General features: G+C 37.5%; 2 protein-coding genes across 9 annotated transcripts in view; one reads left to right on the top strand and one right to left on the bottom strand.

Moving 5' to 3' along the window:
* MYO6 (myosin VI) overlaps positions 1-11649 on the top strand; it is a 155539-nt gene extending 143890 nt beyond the window's left edge. For 5 of the 7 annotated variants that reach the window (XM_046004557.1, XM_046004555.1, XM_046004554.1 and 2 more), the window contains 5 exons: positions 349-452; positions 1364-1495; positions 4113-4139; positions 6650-6871; positions 7418-11649. In XM_046004557.1, coding sequence (XP_045860513.1) covers positions 349-452; positions 1364-1495; positions 4113-4139; positions 6650-6871; positions 7418-7617 — 685 coding nt within the window. In that variant the 3' untranslated portion in view covers positions 7618-11649. The remainder of the gene's footprint in view (positions 1-348; positions 453-1363; positions 1496-4112; positions 4140-6649; positions 6872-7417) is intronic. The other 2 variants (XM_046004558.1, XM_046004553.1) reach the window with 1 other exon arrangement.
* Positions 11650-17010: 5361 nt separating this feature from the next.
* Positions 17011-22198, bottom strand: part of IMPG1 (interphotoreceptor matrix proteoglycan 1) — a 120287-nt gene continuing 115099 nt past the window's right edge. For both annotated transcript variants that reach the window (XM_046006745.1, XM_046006746.1), the window contains one exon: positions 17011-17195. In XM_046006745.1, coding sequence (XP_045862701.1) covers positions 17011-17195 — 185 coding nt within the window. The remainder of the gene's footprint in view (positions 17196-22198) is intronic.

The raw sequence follows: 22198 nt of genomic DNA, 5'->3' as shown, positions 1-22198 counted from the left end.
TACTGTGTGGCCTTAGGCTCATAAACCCTTAATGGTTCTAACGATTTTTTTGAGAAATCAGGAGGATTTCCTTTTTGATTTTGAGGAATATATATAAATGTATTTTTAACTTTAGAAGTTCTGATTGAAAACATAATTGGCTATTAAATGGCACATTGGAAAATTTTAATTTACCTAGGAATCCTATAGTATACCATTCTTAATCTCGTCTGTCAAAGATACAGAAATTATTATGTTTTTCTAGTAGTTATTTCCATTTCTCAAAATTAGATTCATTTTCTTGCCCCTTTAGTCAACATTTCATTCATGTTTCTAGTTTAAACATGCAAAAATATATAATAATTACAGAGGTCCTGCTGTACAAGCCACCAAGGCAGCTGCTGGTACCAAGAAATATGATCTCAGTAAATGGAAATATGCAGAACTACGTGATACCATCAATACTTCTTGTGGTAAGTGTATGGAGGTCATGAAAAATGGGAAGGCTCTGAGGCTGACAGTTAATAAAGAAATACCTATATGGGGGTGTAATTTTTTCTATTTTTGGCATATAAATTAAGCCATTCTCTTTGTTATTCTCACCTTGAAGTGAAGGCATAGTTTACTTACAAACATAAAGGGAAGGCATACTTACTAAATTCATTTTGCCTGTCTCTTATATAGGTGGGAGAGGAAAAGCATGGAGAAATTATGGTATGGGCTGTGTTAATGACGTACTTTGCATACATAGGTCAGAATCTTGACCTATGTATGCAAAGTAAAGAATGGCAATGCAGTCCTTTCTTTTTAAAGATATTTTTCTTCCAACAGAACTGTAAATGCTATATCCAGATGATTCCATATAATTGTGTTCTTGTTTAAATCGTAGTGTTTGAGTTTAGGATGTTATGCCTAGGAAATAACGTACCAAATTGTGTGGAATTTGGTATGTTCTCTCCCTCCTCACTGAAGTTATCTGCATAAATACAAACATAAAAAATCTGATTAATGTAAATCTAGCTTGTATTTGAGCACAGTGACTTTTTACTCTATTTTTATGGCCTCTGACCTTGGACAAGTAACTTAACCTCTCTGATTCAGGTTCAACTGTAAAAAACCTCCTATTTAGCCCAGGGTTCTTGTGTAGAGCAAATGATATAGTAATAATGCATAAGAAAATGCTCTGTAACTGTAAAAGATAATATTGCCACAAAATGCTTATCTTTTCAATAATGTGCCTACTTTTGATTTTGTACTATTAATTTAAAAACAAAAAAATTATATGTATAAATATATATGTTTATGTCACTAATTATGTTAGACGATTAAATTAGGATGCTAATTCCTTTTTTTGGGGGGGGTACTCTTTCCATATAATCCATAGATATTGAGCTCCTGGCAGCTTGCAGAGAAGAATTTCACAGGAGACTAAAAGTGTATCATGCGTGGAAATCAAAGAATAAGAAGAGAAATACTGAAACAGAGCAACGTGCTCCAAAGTCTGTTACTGATTATGGTAAAAACAAATCTGTACTTTTAAATGTTCCAGAGTATCTGTATATAATGTATGTAATTATACATAAGACTTGGGGTAAAATATTCAATACAAATTTTCTCTTACTGTGCAGCTGTGATCTGTTGAGCCTAATACAACCACAATGCCTTATCTTTCATAGCATTATTTCTGTTGTTATGTCTTTAAAGTCATATTTAAGAAGTATTTGTATATAGTCAAGATAAATTTTGGAGATAAGAATATTGTCTATACTAAAGAAGTTGTGCAGTAATGTAAATATGTATTTTTCCACATATACATATATATACATATAGAATGATTACGTGTGGAAATGTAAAGAATACTGTGAAATAAAAAAGAATGTTTGCTGCAAACATTATTTTACAATACTGTCAAAATATAAGAGTGAGAAATAATAGCTTGGTTTAGGCCAGTTTTGCCTATACCAGGATTTGATTTTTTGACTGAGATTCAAAAACTAAGTTTTGTTACTTTGTTATGTATACAAAAGACAAAGTTGTGTACTTGAAATTGGAAAGTAGAGGATAGACCTAACCTAGTAAAGTATGCACTAGCTTTAACATTAATTAAGAATTCCTGTGATATATGAATTGTAATTTCAGTCTTAAAACAATAGTTGGAATTTCATTTATTCAGTTTGCTACTTTCAAACTAGCATAATTTATTGGCTTAATTGTGGCCAGTGTCAAAGTGACAACATGTTTAATGTTTCATTTATAAAGTATATTCCCAGCACCTGGTAGTAAACTTAATAATACATGACCCAAGATGAGATAGAAAATGAGCTCTTCCTCACTACCTTCCTAGCTAAATAAAAGCAATGTTTGATTAAAATCAATTAAATGGTAGAGTTTTAGTATTTCCAAGTTGTTGTAAAGAGTAGATTGAGTAAAGAAAAAGTATTAAGAGAGAGGTTACTGCTAGTGATTATGCAGGAGGTGTCATCAGTCAGAGTACAATGTGCTGGAAGGGCAGTGAGAGATCACTCAGAATGAGGAAATGGCAAGCGGAAGGCCCTCTAAACATTGGTATTGTGGCCACCTCTCTCTTTGCCAATTTACACATTTATCCCTAGGAATTGAAAGTAACGGGATGATTCCATTAGCAGTTCACTGTACCAAGTTTTTAGCCAGTTACCTTTGTTCTGTAAAAATGGCAATGGGCTATTCCTTTTAGCCATAACCTTTTTAGCTGTAATGTTCTAATTCTGGCCTTTAGCTGAAAGGCTTTCATCATGTTTCCCCCCCCCAAATTTAAACATCTGAATGATTGCACTTCTTAAAACAAGAAAAATAATAATGTAATATATGGCATATACATTTTTAATGAACGCATAAATGTTTCTTGTGTTTTTAAACCAAACTTTGGTACTGTACTCATCCAGCTTTGCCCTCAAAAGGGGAAATGATACATGGCATACCTTGCTTTGTTCTTATAATGTTTCCATTTATAATATACCCTTTGAAAGAACAAAAGAGTAAGAAAATTTCCCAAGAGTCCCCCATCTAGGTATATGTGAACAAATTCAGGAATTTTATGTGAACACACTCCACCCAAATTCAAAGAATTTGATTATGGGCAAATTTCAGGATAAAATGTAAGTTCTGCTCTGAAAAGTACTTATTGCTCTACTTTTTTTCCCATGTAAAATGTATTCTGACACAGAAGTACAGTGTAAAGGAAAGGTGAAGTGCCTTAAGGTGCTTAGCAGTTGAGAAAATTCTGTACTTAGGTAGCTTCCTAATGGGGCAGCTAATCAGCCTTTAAAAGGAACTACTCAATATTTTAATATTTAGAAGGGTTAGAATTCCTTAATTTGAGAAAATAAATTGACAACTTATGATTAACAAAAACATAACTAAATATTAGTTTAGGGTAATTGACAAATCATGGTAAAGTCTTGTAATTGGGCATGGAGAGCCTCAGCCCCTCCTCCTGTGTGCTGTCCTGGGTGAGCACGCTCTCCTTGCATCTAATACAGAAAGTGGTTTCCAGAAATAATTCTTGAGGCAGTGGCGGATTCCACAGTAAGAATTCACAATGTTTAGTTGATTAAAGCTGACTTTGGAGAGTGGTTTTATTTCATAGTTCCTAAAATAAAAATTGCATGAGTTTAAGATTGAGATAATTTGAAGAAATTTAAACATACTGAGTATATGTAAACATGGCAGTACTTTTTCTCTGAGGCATCTATTTTTTTGATGAATTTAGAAGTTTTTTATTTCTACAGAATTTCTAGTAATGTTTTGAAGGTACTAGAATGTCTATTCCTGAGTCATTGTTTTGGATTTATGTTTGAATATTATTGTGTCCCAGGATTACAAATGAAATATAATTTTAAAATTTAGGTCCTCTTTATATGTCCATCAAACAGAGTTTCCTAGAGCATAATCAAAATAGCTTCTTTCTTTTTTTTTTAAATCAGAAAGCAGAATCTACTTGTAGGTAATTCTGAGAGTATTGGCTGTGGACAGGATGTTTTCTTGTTAGTCACCACTTCGATTGGTTGGGAAGCCTTTTTTATAAATTACAAGAATGCTCATTTAACAGTTCTGCCATTTTTATCTTTTCTTCAACATAAAATATTTATTCACAGATTTTGCACCATTTTTGAACAATTCACGTAAGTCAATGGGTGATAACTTATGAGCTAACTGGAAGATGGGTTAAGAATACTTTATAAAGCACTAACTTCTATTAAACATTGTTTTGCTACAATTTTTAAGTGGAGTTGTAGTACATTAATGTTGGTTTGTCTTTACTAAGATATTTAACTTCAGATGATGCTTTCATTTGGGTCACTCCAAAATATATTTGCAGAACAAAATTAATCTGTTTTATGAAATTACTTCCTTTTAAAAAAATAACTGGCACTTTATGCTGTGAATATACACAATTCTCATTGTAGCAAAACTCAATAAGCAGCTGATCTTTTAGAATAAAGACTAACTTCAGGTGCTGGTTTCACACACACACTGTTTCAGTATGAACACTTCTGTCCAAAGAGATCTGAGCTTTGTATAATAATGTACACAGGTTTAATAGGATGCCTCCTAATAGGAGATTATTCTCTGGCTTGTATAGATTGCACCCTGTGATGCACATTTTTGATAATTTAAAAGCTTGGAGTCCTCTTAATGTGTAGTAAATTTTTTCTGCTTCAGATGATCAATAATGATTTGGTTATAATGCCATATTTGTTGCCAGCTTGTTGGACCTGGCTTTTTTTAAGTGCTTCCAGTAATTTATAGAGCCAAATTTAGAACTTATTTCATATGTTAAAGATGACACAATAGGATGTGAAAAAGTCATGTATTAGTTTCAGATGTTCAACATTTGTATCTTTGTGCTTTTCCAGATGAACATTTGTGGAAATGAAGGCTTCCTTAATATAATTTCAGTTCTCACATAGTTAAAAAAAAAAAAAGCTATCAAAAACTTTCCCTTTTATTTTTAAATTAAATTTTAAATTAAAAATTAAATTTAAAATTTTATTTTAAAATTAATTTAATTTAAAATTTTAATTTAAAATTTAAATTAAAAATTTAAATTTTAAATTAAATTAAATTAGTTTTATTAATTTTACTTACTATATTAAGGTATAGGAGACTCTTAATTTAAAAGAAAAAAGCAAGTTAATTTAACAAGTGACCATCAATACCATAGTAAGTTTCCTATCAACTGGGTATTCTAAGTTACTACTTAAGATGGAGGGAAGGGTTTGTTTGTTTGTTTTTCCTTATCCTTTTAAAGTTTCTTAAAGTAGGGTTAGCATATTTTCTGCAGAGTAGGTAATTTTTAAAACTTGAAATGGAAACACTAAATTGTAAGTAGTTCGGAAGAACTACAGGAACAAAAGAATAAATGAGCTCCTCTCTGTTAACACGCTAAAGGTGACACGGCTTTTTAAGTCACTAACACAACGGGGCCTCTGTTTCGTTCTTTCATCGGCATATACAGCTTTGCTAACTGCTTTTTGCTTTCTCTGGTTTGCACAGAAATGAATTCAGCTACTATAAAGCTTTTATTATTGTGTAAAAAGTTTAGAATAAGAGTATTTTCATCCTTTCAGTATTTGGAAGTTCTTACAAAAACCCTGTGGCTGTTCTTGACTTATACATATTCTGTAATTTTCATTGACATACTTGAGCATTTCAGTGAGATTCTTAATTGAGCTGCAGTAAATGGTTGGTGTACTTTTAAAGTTGTGAGAAAAAAAGCACAAACAGACTTTCCAAAATTACAGCTGCTGAAGCTGTTAAGTTATTGTCCCAGAGAAATATTTATATTTGCAGATAAAATAAAAACCCAACTGTTTCATTATAAAACTTGAGCAAGGGGGAAAAACTGGTATGTGTGCAATGTCCAGTCCTAGCAGAAAAGCAAGGGTTTTTCTTTTCTATAACAAAGAGAACCAAATACTATATACTTTCCACTTACTTCAGTGCATTTTATTCCAAGAGAAATCTGATTTTAGAGTAAGCAAATATCTTTGAGGAAAATTGCATGGTTTTACTGGTTACAGTTTTTTGTTGTCATGAAGTTGTCTAAATATTACTAGTAAGATATGTCTTCTGGCCATTTTAAATCCTAAAATCAGTTGGCAAAAGAGCAAACTTTTGTCTTTTACTTTTCCAGGGAAACAGTGATTAAATTGACAGATATCTATAATTCTTTACATTTGTGAAATTACGTTCATTTGTTTTATCATGAATAGTCCCATTAAAATTATTCTGTGACCTTTGATTTTGAACTCTTTGGAGATAAAATATAAATCCTAGCAAATAATTCTAGTTTGCTGTTCTGCCATGTGAGTTTCAGGTTACTCATACAGTCATTTGTGGGAATCTACTTGGGCTAGTTTGTTTTATTGCAGGTATTGCAGAGTGTGTGTGTGTGTGTGTGTGTGTGTCTGTGTGTGTTGCAATGTTAAGGAACATCTTTAGGGAAAGAAAATTCTAAAATCATACTAAGTTTTATTCATTTTTAAGTAATTAATATTTACATCTTGTTTTAAAGTTATTACTAGGAATCCTCTTCTTTTCTTAAAAATGTGTAGTGCATTTTCAGATTAAAGGCTGTTTTCATTATCCCCTGGGCTGCTGGTGTAACTTTCCTTGTTCTTTTTAACAGCTCAGCAGAACCCAGCCTCTCAGCTTCCTCCTGCCAGGCAGCAGGAGATCGAAATGAACCGACAGCAACGCTTCTTCCGCATCCCATTCATCCGCCCTGCCGACCAGTACAAAGACCCGCAGAATAAGAAAAAAGGCTGGTGGTATGCCCATTTCGATGGACCGTGGATTGCCCGGCAGATGGAACTCCATCCTGATAAGCCACCCATCCTTCTTGTGGCTGGTGTGTATGATTCACATGGGAAAAAACCTTACAAAGCAAAAAAGGATTATAAACCCTCTGAATGAAAGTCTAATATATAATGTAATGACTCATTAAATTTCAGGACTGAGGAATGGCGTTCTGCAGTTGGATCACATTTCCAGTTAATTGAGGGTTAATTTATTTATGATGTGGAATCGCTTAGATTAATTATGCCTTTTAGAGCACATAGAAACTTGTCTGTGTCCTAAGAACCTTTTCATTGGTGTTTAATTATATCAGTTGATTTTTAATTGTTTAAAGAAATGTAGCAGTTTTATTAAGTCTGGTAACTTGTCCGATCAACTGCAGTGTTAATACTTTCTGAAAGTGTTCTTGGTAGAGGACAAATTTAACTTGTTTCTGGTGAATTTATTAAGCAGATTTCTGTCGTAAAGAAAGCAAAGAAAGTTTTGAAAGTTCTTGAATAGATGAGAATTGATAACTATAACAGTTTCAGGAATAAAGTTTATGGTAAGTGCTTCTGAAGAGATTGATGGCTAATTCTCTGATGTCTCCCCTGTGCAGGTAAGGATGACATGGAGATGTGTGAGCTGAATCTGGAAGAGACAGGCCTGACTCGAAAGCGTGGTGCTGAGATTTTGCCAAGACAGTTTGAAGAGATTTGGGAACGCTGTGGAGGCATCCAGTACCTTCAGAATGCAATTGAGAGCAGGCAGGCTAGGCCCACATATGCCACGGCCATGCTGCAGAGTCTATTAAAGTAGCAGCGTTCCCTGCCATGGGAACCCGGGCCGTGGTACCAGGTCAGGTGTGTGTCCAGAGGTGGGACTATCCCGTGATCATGTTAAAACTGCTTATACAAAGTGAACAGATTTCAGTAATCATGGCTTTTTGTTAATTTCAGCTAAATGATGGTAGTGAAAAATTGGGGACCTAAACATTATTTTCCTATATCCAGCTGTAACCGTTAAACTTCTCATTCTCATACTTCTTAACACTTGGATGGAATCTGACATTTCTCCTTCTTTGCCAATAGACTACCTTGAAGTCCATCATAATTGTTCTCTAGGAAAAGAAATTTTTTAAAAACTCAAAATACTTGCTTTTGCAAGGATGGCACAGAACCCATAAAGCTGGAATAATGAAACCTTAGCTTAAAGTTTCTTACAAAAGTTAGGGCACTTAAAATAATCAAGGCACTGATATTTTGATCTGAAAAGCTGTGTCCTTTTTTTAATTTACTTTTTCAGAAATTCTTGGAAATTTGCATAGAAGATGGGAATTTTTATTTTTCTTCCCTCCTTTGTAGTGTGTCTTAGTTTGAGTAAAGCAGTTCATTTGAACTTCTAGAATTCCAGAAAAAACCTGAATGTATTTGATGTACTCTGTGATAAAGAAGGTACTCACACAGTATCTTGCACAGACTTACTTTTCTTTTCTATCCCACTGTGTCACTATAAAAAAATATTTTCTTCTATTCCATGGACAAATAAAGGAAATTCAGACCATTTAAATGCTTTAAAGTTTTGAGATAACCTGTTTCTCTTAGAAAAGGAAATAGGTTTTCGGTGGCTCTGCGGCTGAACTGGACTGAATGCAAATACTCTTTCAACTTCATCTCAATTGTGATTTTTGTATCAGAATCTTGCCCAAGTTGTTTCATATGATTTAAGCTAGTGTTCTGCTGCAAAACATCTTTGTTTTTAAAAATTCCTAGTGTCGATTTTGGCCTTGAGATTTTGGTAATTGTAGAGCTGTTTTATAAGCTTTGTGATTCAAAAGTCCAATACTTAGTAAGTAATTGCTTATTTCATGTAACTGATAATTTAATTTTTTTTCTTTGTGTGGTGTTAGTTTTGATCAAATGTCAGCAGTTTTAAGTGTAATATTTATGACTTTATGTTGGGAATTTGGAGACAAAGATACATTAAGGAGTTATGTTGACATTAATTCTAATGAGTCCTTGTTAGTATTTTAGAATAAAATTAGAAGAATAAAATTATTCTTTGCACTTTTTCTCCCTAAATTTTAAAGACCTTAACCTTCGGAATGGATTTCTAGTGACTTTTCTTTTCTAGAAAGAATACCTCAGTTAGGAAAATATTTCCCAGCTGATTAGATTAGTGCTTTTGAGCCACAGACACTGTTTTCAGAATTGCTTCTCTCATAATACATGTCTTAGTACAGAAATATTTATTTATTATGATACTGTGCAAATGATTGTCTCCTGGTAAAGAAATTAAATGGTCCTGTCTGTGCTGTTGAGAATGTGAATATGATTATCTTTAGAAGGCTGTATTACTGCAGAGATTCATCCCTCCTCTTCCCCCCCGCCCATGGGTCATTTGGTCCCTGAGATTGGTAACAGAAGCTCTGGTTACTGAAAATAAATGACCTATTCTCTCTCTTCTCATCACTCGCCTTTAACTGGTGTTTTTATTTGTATAGGATAGTGCATGATAAGCTTAACTAGTAGCAAGTAAAGTCCTTGAAGAAAATTTAATAACCAATTGATTTTTAGTGAGTTGTCTCTTTAGTGCTGTTTTCGGGAGTTTTTTTAATACCTCCTAGATACATATAGGCACTAGATGGAAAACTCATCAAACAGGTTAAAATTATTGTAATGAGAAACTTAATGTTTTAAAGACATTTATCACAGCAAAGCATCATTGCAAGTCTTCAGTAGATAATAAAATTATAGTTTTAAGCCATTTTGTTGCTAATTATGTCACACAACTGTCCTAGAACTTATCTATTTCAGGTAGTCTCCTGAGTTAATTTTGGCTACCAGGAGAATTGCCCTAGTTCAGATAGACTTACGATAACCTACATACACACACAGGCCCCTTTGCTGGAAAAATTTAGGACCCTTTCAGCCTTTAAGGGAAATAGCAGAAATGGCATTCTAATAGATATTGATACAACTGCTTTACAGTATTCACAATCACACCCATAAATGTTATGTGAAAACTGTAGGAATCAAAAGTAAATTCTTATTTTAATGTCATTTTAATTGAGATTGAAACTTTGACATTTAAACCAGCATACTGTATATTAAGAACTAATCTTCTCTTAATGCTTGTCTTATTCAATACATGTTCCTTCCTTAATGTATACTTTGCAAAAGTAGACATACATAAAATATTAAAAATGAGAAGGAAAAATGTTTTCATATTCACTTTAATTATAATGTAATTCCTAATGCCACTAACACATTTGAGAAATGTATTATGAGCTGTGGGTATGCACTGAAAGTTTCTCTAATATACATATGTCAAGAGAACAATGAATTTTCTTAGTTGTGAAGTTGAATGGATGGCACCTTCTCAGAGGATTATGTGAGGAAAAAATAATGTATGCAGAAGTACAGGCCCACACAAGAGACATTTTATTGTAGCTCACATTCTGCTTCCTAAAATGACTTTTTAATAGGTCATTCTTTCCGGTAACACAGTGAACACTTTCGTAAGAAAATACATCTTATGTGGAAAATAGGTGGTATTTATGGAAGCTTAGCTAGAGAATAGAGAAATTCACAAGCAAGAATAATAATGAGGATTAATTGTAGAGCGTTATTAATTGGATTTTAAAATTTTTTCTTTAAATTTTCATTCACAGGTTATTACTATGGTTCTCAGGGGATCCAGATATGTAGATCTTTGCTTTCTCTACCTGAAGTACCTTACAAGTACTTGGATAAGTAGAATAAATATTTATTGGATGAATCAGTCAGTTCGGTAATACATTGTTAGTGGTAGGTCTACCTCCTTTTACAGAGGAGGAAAAAGAGATTGAGAGGGGTCAGATAATTTCGTTCTGGACCATGAAAGAGATATAAATGCTTTTGCTTCAATCAGATGGAATAAAAAGAATCAAAACAAGCAAAGTTTTTTAAGTAGCCCCCTACCGATTTACAAAGGGTTTCTCCTTTGTCATTCCACATTTTCAGAAGGTGTGACATATTTTCTGTGTGTATCGTTACCAGAAATAATAAATATTGAGAGTTTGTATTTCTCTAAGAAGTAAAAGTAAACTAACAAGGGAGGGGAGGACAGAAGATCTCTAAAAATGAGAATAAGGACAAATTGAGGTGATCAATTGTACAAAGAAAGAGAAAAGCAGTGGTGGAAGAGAAAGAATGGCTCTGCCCCTGAAGACTCTACATCCCAGGTTGAAAAACACTGATAGTTTTCAGGTGACAAAGCACTCCAAGATCTTAGCTGAGTTCTAGAATGAACTGTGTGTACTACAGGAGCAAAACCTATGGTTATTAAAACTTGGATCAGGATAGACCTGGGGTAAAAATTCTTAGCCTGTAGAAATGGCACTGCCACACTGGAGAAGGCCAGCAAGAGGGAGACATTGTGTGCATAAGCCTCACAGAGAGATAAAGTTGGAGAGACTTTGGGAGGTAGAGTCTACCCATGTTAGGACCAGATCATTGAATACAATTAAATTCAGTTCAAGTCAGTGTATTCCTCCTTCCCCAGCACTCACCTAATATATGAAGTAAGTTTGGTTGTCATATTTTTCAAGAAATTTTTAAAAAGATAATCAGGAAAAAAAATGTGCAATTAAAAAGAGAATCTTTAATACTAATTTGTATCTACGCAGCAGACATCTCACCTTCAGAACTCAAATAGGCTTATTAATTGGCCATTTTCTTTTCACTTTTGAAAATCCATCTAATTGCAACTGTTACTTAATTTTTCCTCATTTCTTTAAAAATTGTATATCTGATTCTTTCCTAAAACACTGATGTACTGGAAATAGAAATAATAAATGCTGTCTCTGTAGAACTTCCTCTTGCATCTTGTGCTTTTAATACAGTTACAGCGCATTATAAGCAAAACAGTTGTAAATGTTGCTCTTGTTGCCCCATGTCTCAGATGGACTAAGTTGGAGAAGTTGGGGGTGCCGAGATTCATGCAGTCACCAGAGTTGGAAACACTGCTCTGTGTGGCTGGGGGAAAAGGCAAGGGAACTCGGGTGACCGGAACATCCTTGAGTTTTGGTCCCAAACTTTTGTAGGTTTTCCATCCAGGGAACAAGCAGGGCCATGTGTGACCTGTGACTGCTTGCACTGACTAGATTAGAGAAAACCTAAACATTGGCTGCCTTTACCTAGGCGCTTACTAGTCTGTTTACAAGATGACACAGGATGTAAAAACTGGGGATCCAAAGAAGAGGCCTTGCTGAGACTTTGAATATAAGTAGTCTCTCTAGGCTACTTCATGCCCCCCATCTGGAACCTACCATGTTCCAGGTGGGTCTTCTGAGAGGGCAGGTCAAGAGCTCTTCTCTAGCTGGTTGAAAAGACCAATCCAAAATGTGGGTGATCCAACTGAGAGGCCCTTGTTTGAGAGGGCCACCTTTCTAACGGAGGATGGAGTGTTTCCCCATTTCTCATTCCCTATCAAAAATGACACTCCCTGTTCTTGTTAGAGCACAACTTAAATGTGGAGGGTGGAGGGCACGTTATGAGGAGATGATCATTGTTAGATTTTAATTTCCTTTCTAATTTTAAAAAAGATTTTATTTATTTATTTGTCAGAGAGCGCACAAGCAAAAGCAGGCAGAGTGGCAAGCAGAAGCGGAGAGAGAAGCAGGCTCCCTGCTAAGCAAGGAGCCCGATGCAAGACTCCATCCCAGGACCCTGGGATCATGACCTGAGCCAAAGGCAGCAGTTTAACCGAATGAGCCACCCAGGCGTCCCTCTTTTTAATTTTTTAATTCTTTTTAATTTTTTTAATGATTTATCACAGAGAACAGAAGCTAAGCATGGAGCCTGTCTCCGGGCTGGGTCCCAGGACCCTGAGATCACGACTTGAGACAAAGGCAGACGCTTAACTGACTGAGCCACCCAGCTGCCCCTTGTTTTCTCTCCTCATGGAATTATTTTGTGTTTTGATCAGCCAATCATGCATCTAACAAGCACATTTTCATTTGGGTTCCAGGGCTATGGAAGTGAGTAGGTACATCTCCTGCCACCGTTCCTTGCTTTGTGGCGCTCCCATCAATATATCATGGTTTGAAGTCCTTATCCCATAATCACAGCTCCTCACTTTAGCAGGGAGGACTGGGGTGGGAATAGGGATGAATGCTATGCATTTCTGAGGACAACAGGAGTGAATTTTCAAGGGTTTGTAATGAGGTGTGTGGGGTGGGGAGAGTGTGTCTATTATTATCTCACTTTTTATTCTTGAAGTTTTACTGCTAAAATTCTGCTGTTGATGTTGAATAATTTGCTATCTTTTGGTAGCATGAAAATCATTTATCATATTTATGGATTATGGATTATTATAAATCATTTATCATAATCCATAAAGCAAATCCAGGGAATAGCTAGTAAGACACAGATCCATTTTATTATAAATCTATGAATACAGTTCTTACATTTTATTGAAATTAAGGTTTTGCAGCCAAATATATTAATAGTGGAATATTTGAAATAGATACAGAGAAATCGTTTTTCACTAAGTACATTAAAAACTGGCTAAAATGGATTACCTTGATGCCAATCTACCTGTGCACCCAGGAAAGTTAGAGTCCAGAAGTATTCAATGGAGTTATTAAATTAGAAGACATGGTTTATCTGTGGTGGAAAACAGGCATTGGTTATGTCATAAAGCACAACAAAGCTTCCCTCCCTCCCTCCAATATAGAGTCTTCCTTTAAAATAGCTTTATGTGGTCACAAGAAGAGTTAGAGTTCTCATGGTGTGCATATGTGAACCCTAGTTCCTTTTTCTTTTAAAGGAATTCAGAAACTATTGGCAACAAAACAATCTACTGTGTAAGCACTAATTTCTTATAAAACTAGTGTGCCTAAGGCTGAAAAGGGATATGTGTGTGTGTATAACAGACATTGTGTGGAGGAATAGATCCTCAGCAGTGTTTGCATACTGGATACACCCATGATTCAGAGAGACCTGCATCTCCATGCATAAGTAGTCCTCTTTTATGAACATTGTAACATGAAGAATTTTGCTTCCTCATACATTGTTCAACCTCCTCCAAATACTAAGTAAGTTGCACTTGTATATGATCTGGAAACAGTATTTTAAGAGCAGCTGGAAGCAAATCTGTCTTGCTTTACTTTGACTATCAGTCTGGAATAGCTGAAATATGTCTTAATGATTGTGTTTTGGGTTTTGATAATAAGCTTTTTTTTCTGCAGAATGTAGCAGTCATCAAGTACATGATTCTTCTCTATTTGAAACATGGTATGTGTTGGTTCTCAGTGTTGACTCTATGCCTGGATTCTGATGACCAGTGAATATGCCTGCCTGTGTTTTCAGAATTTTAACAGAGTGGATACAGTTTTCCTTGAGAAAGCAAACCACTCCTCTTGAGACAGATTAAGTTATCTGTATATTTTTAGTTTTTAATTTCCTTCCCAATCTTGAAGGTTAAATTCTTCATATCCTCCAGTCAGTAATTCAGAATCTCTTCTCCTGATTATCTGGAAGAGAAATTGTTTTAAGAGCTTAAGAAATGCCACTTGAGGTCAAATCCGTATTTCATCCCCGTGTCACTTCTACTGGTGTTTGAAAGAACATGCTTGCTATTTCGGACATCTTTGAAAGGTTTGGAGATGCCCTCCAAAATATTCCTAACTTTTTAATGTAGTAGGAATATATTCTCTCTCTTCTTAGACCCATTTAGATTCTCAGACTGAGCCATCTTTTAAAGCAGAGGGGGCAAATAGACATCATGATTCCACGCTTCTGCTTCATATGAAATGTGACCCTTAATTCTCCCTGGGACTTTAGTATTTACTTAGTGTTGGCTTCAACCCAGACCTTTTATTAATATCAGATCTGGTGTTTCATTGCCATTTTATGGCTCAAGTTTGAACTTTTTCTGTCTTTCTGTATACACACACACATACATATATATACACACACACAAACATACATATTCATTCTGTGTACTTACTGTCTTAATGTTCTAAATATTATTTTTATTTTTTAAAGATTTTATTTATTTATTTGACAGAGATCACAAGTAGGCAGAGAGGCAGGCAGAGAGAGAGAGAGGAGGAGGAAGCAGGCTCCTTGCCGAACAGAGAGCCCGATGTGGGGCTCGATCCCAGAACCCTGGGATCATGACCTGAGCTGAAGACAGAGGCTTTAACCCACCGAGCCACCCAGGTGCCGCCTAATATTATTTTAAATATTACTACCCTACAGAGCAACCTCTCCATCATTCTACTTCAAGATTTTCTGTTCTACATTTTCATTTCCAGGGCAAATTTAGAACCAGAATGTCAAATTCCATCTAGAATCCTGTTGGAATTTTATTTGAGATTAACGTGAGAAAGTTGACAGCATTATCATAATCCTCACTCACTTGGATACTCTTGTGCTCTATGTTCTTGTAAAGATGCTTTATAAACAGAAGTTCATATACCTTTTGCAGTAACCCAATAGATGGGTTTTATTAGTCTCATTATCAAATGAGGGAATTGAGATTTTGAGATGTAATTGGTCCAAGATGACTTGATTAGTAAGTTGCTAAGCCTAAATTTTTTTAAAGATTTATTTATTTATTTATTTATTTAATTGATAGCACAAGCGCAGGAATAGCAGACAGAGGGAGAAGCAGACTCACCGCTGAGCAGGGAGAATGATGTGGGGCTCAATTCCAGGACCTTGGGATCATGACCTGAGCCGAAGGCAGACACTTAACCAACTGAGCCACCAAGGCGTCCCTAAGCCAAAATTGTAATCATTATTTGTCTGACTCCAGAATATTGCTTCTTAACCATCACTGGGTTAAATCATTGTCTTTTAAAGTGTTAGTACTTTGAAATAACAGGTACTTTTCATGAAGAGAAAGACTAAAGCTCTCTAGCTTCTTGTTGATGGAGTAAAGCAGATGGCCATGAGCTCCCTGGTAGGAAACTAGAGATGGTGGCCACTAGCATAAGTAGGAGGAAGTAAAAACAAACACGGGATTATCTACTCAAGATATGGATCTAAGTTGATCACTATTGAGGAGATGTTCCAGAGTGTGTCACTGGAGAGGCTTGGCTGGGAAATGCAAGACAGTCTCAGGAAGAAGCCCTCCAGGGCAGAGTGCACTGTATGGACTTGATCTGGGTGTCACAGGACTTATAGAAGAGTAAGGAGCCTCTGTGTTCCCTGATCATTCATAACGCCACCTACACCCTAAAGTCTGGTTCGTGAATAGAAGGCCAATAATATCTTGCTTCCTTTTCCCTCTTCTTAAGAGCTTCTCTTAACCTTTCTGTTGGAAATAAAGGATGGATTAAACATGTATCTACTGAATAGACTACTATTTAATCATTAAAATGGCGCCTGTGTGGCTCAGTCCTTAAGCGTCTGCCTTCCGCTCAGGTCATGATCCCAGGGTCCTGGGATGGAGCCGCACATCAGGCTCCCTGCTCAGCGGGAAGCCTGCTTCTCTCTCTCCCCCTCCCCCTGCTTGTGTTCCCTTTCTCGTTGTGTCTCTCTCTGTCAAATAAATAAAAATCTTTTAAAAAATCATTAAAAATGATGGTACAGAAAATATTTAATGACATGGGGGAATGTTCTATATGAAAAATCTGAGTATAAAAGAAGAAGCTAGTCTGATTCCACTTTGCTTTAGGACATTCTATGTAAACATTCTGTATAAACATGTACATCAAAAGATAAAAAAAGATAAGAAGAATAAATATGAATATCACATTTTTTCCTCCTCACAATTCTCTGTATTTTCCAAATTTCTCATGACGAAAGCTGTATTTACAAATGGGGAAAAAAAACAAGTATCACACACACACACCTCCTTCAACACCAATTAAGGAAGGAGACCGCACCGTATTGGGTCTTGAAGCTGACGCAGGCTCTTTTCCCTTCCCTATTGGTCTTAATGCAAAACGGCTGCGAGACTGGAGCAGTGTTTTCGAAGTATGGTCCCTGGACCGGAAGCAGCCCCCTTACCTGGGCCCTACCCAGACCTACTGCATCAAAAAGGACCTTGGCAGGAGCCGGTATTGTGTTTAAAGAAGTCTTCCTCCAGGAGATTTTGATGTTCACTGGAGATGGAGAACCATAGGTTTAGAGGAACGTACGCATTCATCCTAATGACAGGTTTCTCAAAAGCAAGAAGAGCAAATTCCTGGGTATGTTAGTGACTGTGCTCAACCTACCTGCACGGAACTCCCTTTCCCTGCAGGACCTCACATTCCTCGGTGGGGCCACAGAGGCCCAAGTCCCGGTGGTGCTGGCGCCCTGGCCTGCAGCGACACTCAGCTTCCTCGGTCTGCTCATTTTTTACACACTCGGCAAATTCGCCACAGGCCAGGAATTTGCAGGGATCTGCTTGGTCGGCTGTAAGAGATGGGCCAGATTTTAGTGGATACATGGTTGCCCAAGCGGAGGAATGGGTGGAAATCAAAGGCCAGAGATCAGAGATATTGGCCATCACTCCATTTTGGAGTGATTGTCCAGTAGTGATGACAGACTGGAGTGAAAAGTGAAACGCACATTTCTGTATTTTTGAGTTTATGGACACAGGGGATAACATATTTACTCAGAATATAATTGTGCACAAACTTAGTTGGGCATCCGAATCAGCTAGAGGCCTTGTTAGAACGGGGGTTCCTGGCCCCATCCTCAGAGTTTTGGAAGCAGAGGGCTCGGGATGGTGACTGAGAATCTGTATTTCTAAGGAGGTCTCAGGGGGTCTGACGCATCTGGAGGGCACATTTGGTAACCAGTGCATTAGAGAATTAAGACTTTTGCTTGCTAGGTTTTTAAAGGAAGCGTTTTCTGCAGAGATGAGTTCTGAAAGTATATATTTAAGACCAGGTCTACCTTACAAAGTAGTCAAGTAGTCTTGTATGTGGACAGTTTTGAGAACTCAGGACAATAGAGATCGTTCCTTTGGATTAATAGTTTTTCCCCTATTAAAGTTCAAATAGATCTCTAGTCTCCATTTTTGCTTTTTGTTGTTTTGTTTTATGTTGATGGTTCTCTGATAGTCTAAACTCGGTAGCATTGTCTCAAAATTTTTTGTAAACTGGATTATAAGTCAAGAGAATCTTAGAATATTTAGATCCAGAAGGCCTGTGGCCACCTGCCAGCTTTTCCTTGTTTTTTGTTTTTGTTTGTGTGCGTGTGTTTAAGATTTTATTTATTAATTTGGAAGAAAGAGAGAGAGAGCGTGTGCCAGCAGGAGACAGGATGAAGGGCAGACAGCAGGCTAAGCAGGGAGTCTGAAGCAGGTCTCAGTCCCAGGACCCCAGGATCATGACCTGAGACCAAGGCAGATGCTTAATGGACTCAGCCACCCAGGTGCCCCTTTCTCCTGTTTTTACACAGGTGAGTGCACTAAGCTGTCAGGCAGAGAAGCGAATAGTGTGAGTCCCCACATGCTGATGGCAGAACCAGAACAGGCCTCTGGTCCTCAGACCATTGCTCTATCTGCCCTGGAAGGGACTCCTGTTGAATCCCAGCAATCATTTATTCTTCAGATTATTCTTTCCATAAGAACCTATTCTGTGCAAGGAGCTAGCGCACAGGTAGCCATGCATAAAGCTGTCCTTCCAAGAATATAGGGGAAGGTAAGAAATATAGACAGACACTTCTATATGAAAAGCCCAGTACCTTGTCTAGTATAAGGGCTGTAAAGATGAGCTCTAAATATAAATTAGAGAAGAGGTCATTGTTTCATTTATTTAACATGATTGGTATTTGTATGTGCAAAGACTATGAAAGGCATCCCAACTGGACCCGGCAGCATGAACAGAGGCACAGAGGTAAGAAGGCAACAGATAAGAGAGCCTGGGAGGTCCACTTTGGAGGCAGCAGACACTCATGGGCAGGAAAGAAGGGAACCCAGATTGGAAAGGTAAGGCCAATTTTCTGGTAGGTCTTGAAGGCCATGCTAAGGAATTGGACTCTGTAGGCAGGGAGAAGCCATGGAGGATTTCTGGGCGAGGGAAGGGTCTCATCAGAATTGTCCATTAGAAGATACGTAATAGAACTGTCAGGGTTAGGATGCTTTCAAGTGATCATCTGGTTCTGTGTTTTCCCAGTGGGAACATCTGCAGAACTCTAATTCAGCAGGATTTAATAGGTTTTATACTAAGAAGAGGTTGGTGGCTAAATAAGCACCCCCCCCCGCCCCCCGCAAATGCAGGGTGAAATAAATCTAACAGGTTTCTCTCTCTCCCTTGTTCCTCTTTCTTTCTCTTCCCTACAAACTTACCCCCTTCTCTTTTTACATTTAAATTTCTTAGGGTCATTAATAAGCTAATGTCTATTGTGAATCTTCTAGTGGAGAACACAGTCAGCAGCTTTGCCAAGTTTACTGCCCACAGAAGCTCTGCCTAGGGTCACTGGGGTTCAAGCTGTGGGGTGAGAATTCGAACACTTATATTCGCTGCTCCGATCCAGCGCCTCCTAGTGGTCCAGAAGTGATAGCGCGCGAGATTAGTAAAACCGCCCCCAAAGGTGGTCAAGAGCAGGTCCTGGAAAACACCTGTTTGGGTCTCCCAGCAGGTAGACCTGCTAAAAGACTTCACATGAAGTTGTATCTGCAGCCTGAGGGTCCCTTATGGACAAGCAGGCCTGACTAATGTGAAGTGGCTTCCTCTGCTTGAAAGTTCTAAAGCTCTCCATGTTATAGGATCCTTGTCACTGTTTAGGAAACGACTCAAATTTACCCGGACAACCCAGGCGATTCACATCCAGGGCCTGGTTTAATAAATAACAGCTGTCAGCAACCTTACACTCAAGACTTATCGTCTTGATAACAGAATCAGGGGGAATAGTCGGAGCTCCATTTCCTTCTCTCTGCAGCAGAGAAATGTATCAACTAGGAAAGCTGATGGCATGCACAGATTCTACCCCTCTGAAGAGTAAATGTGTGATAACCAAATGAGTTTCCCATTAAAAAACATTTCTATTTTACTCTCATTTCCTTCAACCCACTCAGGCATAGTCTAGGCACCAGTGAAGCCAAACAGAACACAATAAGGCAACACTATCTTGAGAAATAAATTTATCCACATTTGAGGGCCTTGGATCAGATATATTTGAAGAACAAATGCACTTGGTTTATAGATAACTTGCTTTCCCCGTGTTGTGGATTCAGAACCAGTCTACAGAGAAGTAGGAGACTTCAAATCATGGAGCTTAGTTTTTGTTCTCTGTGTGTTTGCTGTGTACACTTTCCTGGGTACTAAGACCACATTTGTTGACTCAACAAATATCAACTTGGCCCTTCAGAATCTTCAGCAGTAAGAATTTCAGGCCAACTAATTGCTTTAGATTTTAATTTTAACCTTATATAAAATTTTACATTTTAGATAGAGTGTTAGAGCTGAAAGGTATTTTAGAACCTTCTCACGAATTGGCTCATTTTGCGGAGGTTGAGTGTTGCAAAGGCCAAGGCTGTTTGTGCGGGTCCTCTGGGTGAGGAGGAAGTGCCAGGGAAGGAAAGAGCCAGGAGGGGGCGCTGTGGGATCAGGCATGAAAAGGCAATTAGACTCGTTAATAGAAGAGATCATATATAGAAATGTAATTTGTGAAGCAGCCGGTACTGCTTCCATTATTATACCTCAAAAATACTGTTCCTAGCGGTGTTGACGGTTCTCTACTTATCCACCAGTCTCGGAGGGGCACCTACAACTTTGGGCTAAAGACAAAGACTGAGAACTGGATGTGGCTGATGATGGGGAGGAAGGACCATGGAAGAGAAATGATTGTACAACGGATGAAAATTTAGTAGAAAATTTTTAAGCGAAGCTTTCCTTCTACTGTCATCATTTTCTTTCCTTGTCATATCCCAAAGACATTTCTCCTTAGAATGATGGACTCATCCATCAGTCACCGTTAGGCTGTATGACTATTTGCCTCCTCCTTAATATGTCCTCAAGCCTTTGCACAAAACAAAATTTGCACAAAATCAGTCTGAACTTCCCCCTGTCTGCTCTTGATTTGGTCAATACTGACAGTGTGAACATCAGGTAACAACAACCTGAAATGCTCTGTTCTGAACATCTGTAGCTTGGAAAGAGGGAGGACTCTGACTGGAGATCAGTAGTTGATGAGGAAGAGTGGAACCAGGTGCCATTTCTTCTAGAAGAATATTTTCAAGTCATAATCAAGTTGTGTGTGGATTTGAAGAAATTCTCATGATTGGTGCATAGACTAGTTGGTCTATAATCGCCTTAGCTTCCCCAATTTGCTTACGCCCTCTTCCAATATGTTATTTTTATGGTTGGCACTATAGAGAGGTTTCTTCAAGAGCCTGTACCACACCCACTAGGGATCACGATCCTGAACCTCCAGCTTCACAAGGAGTGCAATGACAATTATGTACAGGAACAGGGAGCTCACATGTATTGAGGCCATTTTGGGTCCAGCACTGTGCTGGGCACTCCAAGCATGTCTTCATTCATATGCACAACCACCTTCCAAAGCAGATATCACTGCCCTCATTTTCATAAGTGAGAAAACTGAAGTCCATTTTAGCTAGAAAGTGTAGCTCCAGATCAGTATCTGTATGTCTGCTTACAGTGTTCAGCTTTTGACATCATTCTAATGGTTTTCCGATATGGGGTTTCCGGGAGACACCAAGGGGCTGACAAGAGATGGTGGGGGTAGGGAGAGGCCCAAACATGCCAGTGTCTTCCCTCTTACCAGTTCACATATTAGACTTCCAGAGATGCTTTCCTTTGAACAAAGGCTCTCTTAACTAAACAAAAGGTCAAAACCACGGTCTGCCAAAACTCCTTCATTCAGCAGAATGTTTCCTTAGAGAAGTACAGTCTGACACTACAGCAACTCCACTGCTCCTGTTGCTCAATGTGACAGCAATGGGCACGGCTTGAAGGAAGTGAGGGGCTACGCGGGCCTGGACGGATGTGCGTCATTCCAAGATGTACAGCGTAAGCACATTTTCTGTATCAGTTTCTCCCCAAATTTGCTTATATAACATCTTTTATCTCTACGCCAAAGGTCCTGAAAAGCATTCCCAACTGCCTCCTGAGGATGTCCCTTAGCGCTTTATCATGTGATAGAAACCGTTTAAATAAATGTCCCTTGCCTGCAGGGAACACTTTGAGGCATTTTACAGTTAACATTAAAAAGATTATGGTCTTGGTCACCAAGCAGTTTATAAATTCATACGTCCCTGATGGTCCAAGACGGTCTTTCTCAAGCTTCTTGTCATGCTTGTCAGGCCTGATAAGAGAATCTCCCAGTGTATAAGAAAGCCACTGATTTCTGTACATTGACTTTGTATCCTGCCACGTTACTGAATTGCTGTATGAGTTCTAGTAGTTTGGGGGTTGAGTCTTTGGGGTTTTCCATATAAAGAATCA

This window comes from Meles meles, chromosome 5, assembly GCF_922984935.1.
Source record: "Meles meles chromosome 5, mMelMel3.1 paternal haplotype, whole genome shotgun sequence".
Lineage (NCBI taxonomy): Eukaryota > Metazoa > Chordata > Mammalia > Carnivora > Mustelidae > Meles > Meles meles.
Note: the sequence above shows the minus strand (reverse complement) of the source record. Positions and strands in the feature narration are given on the sequence as shown.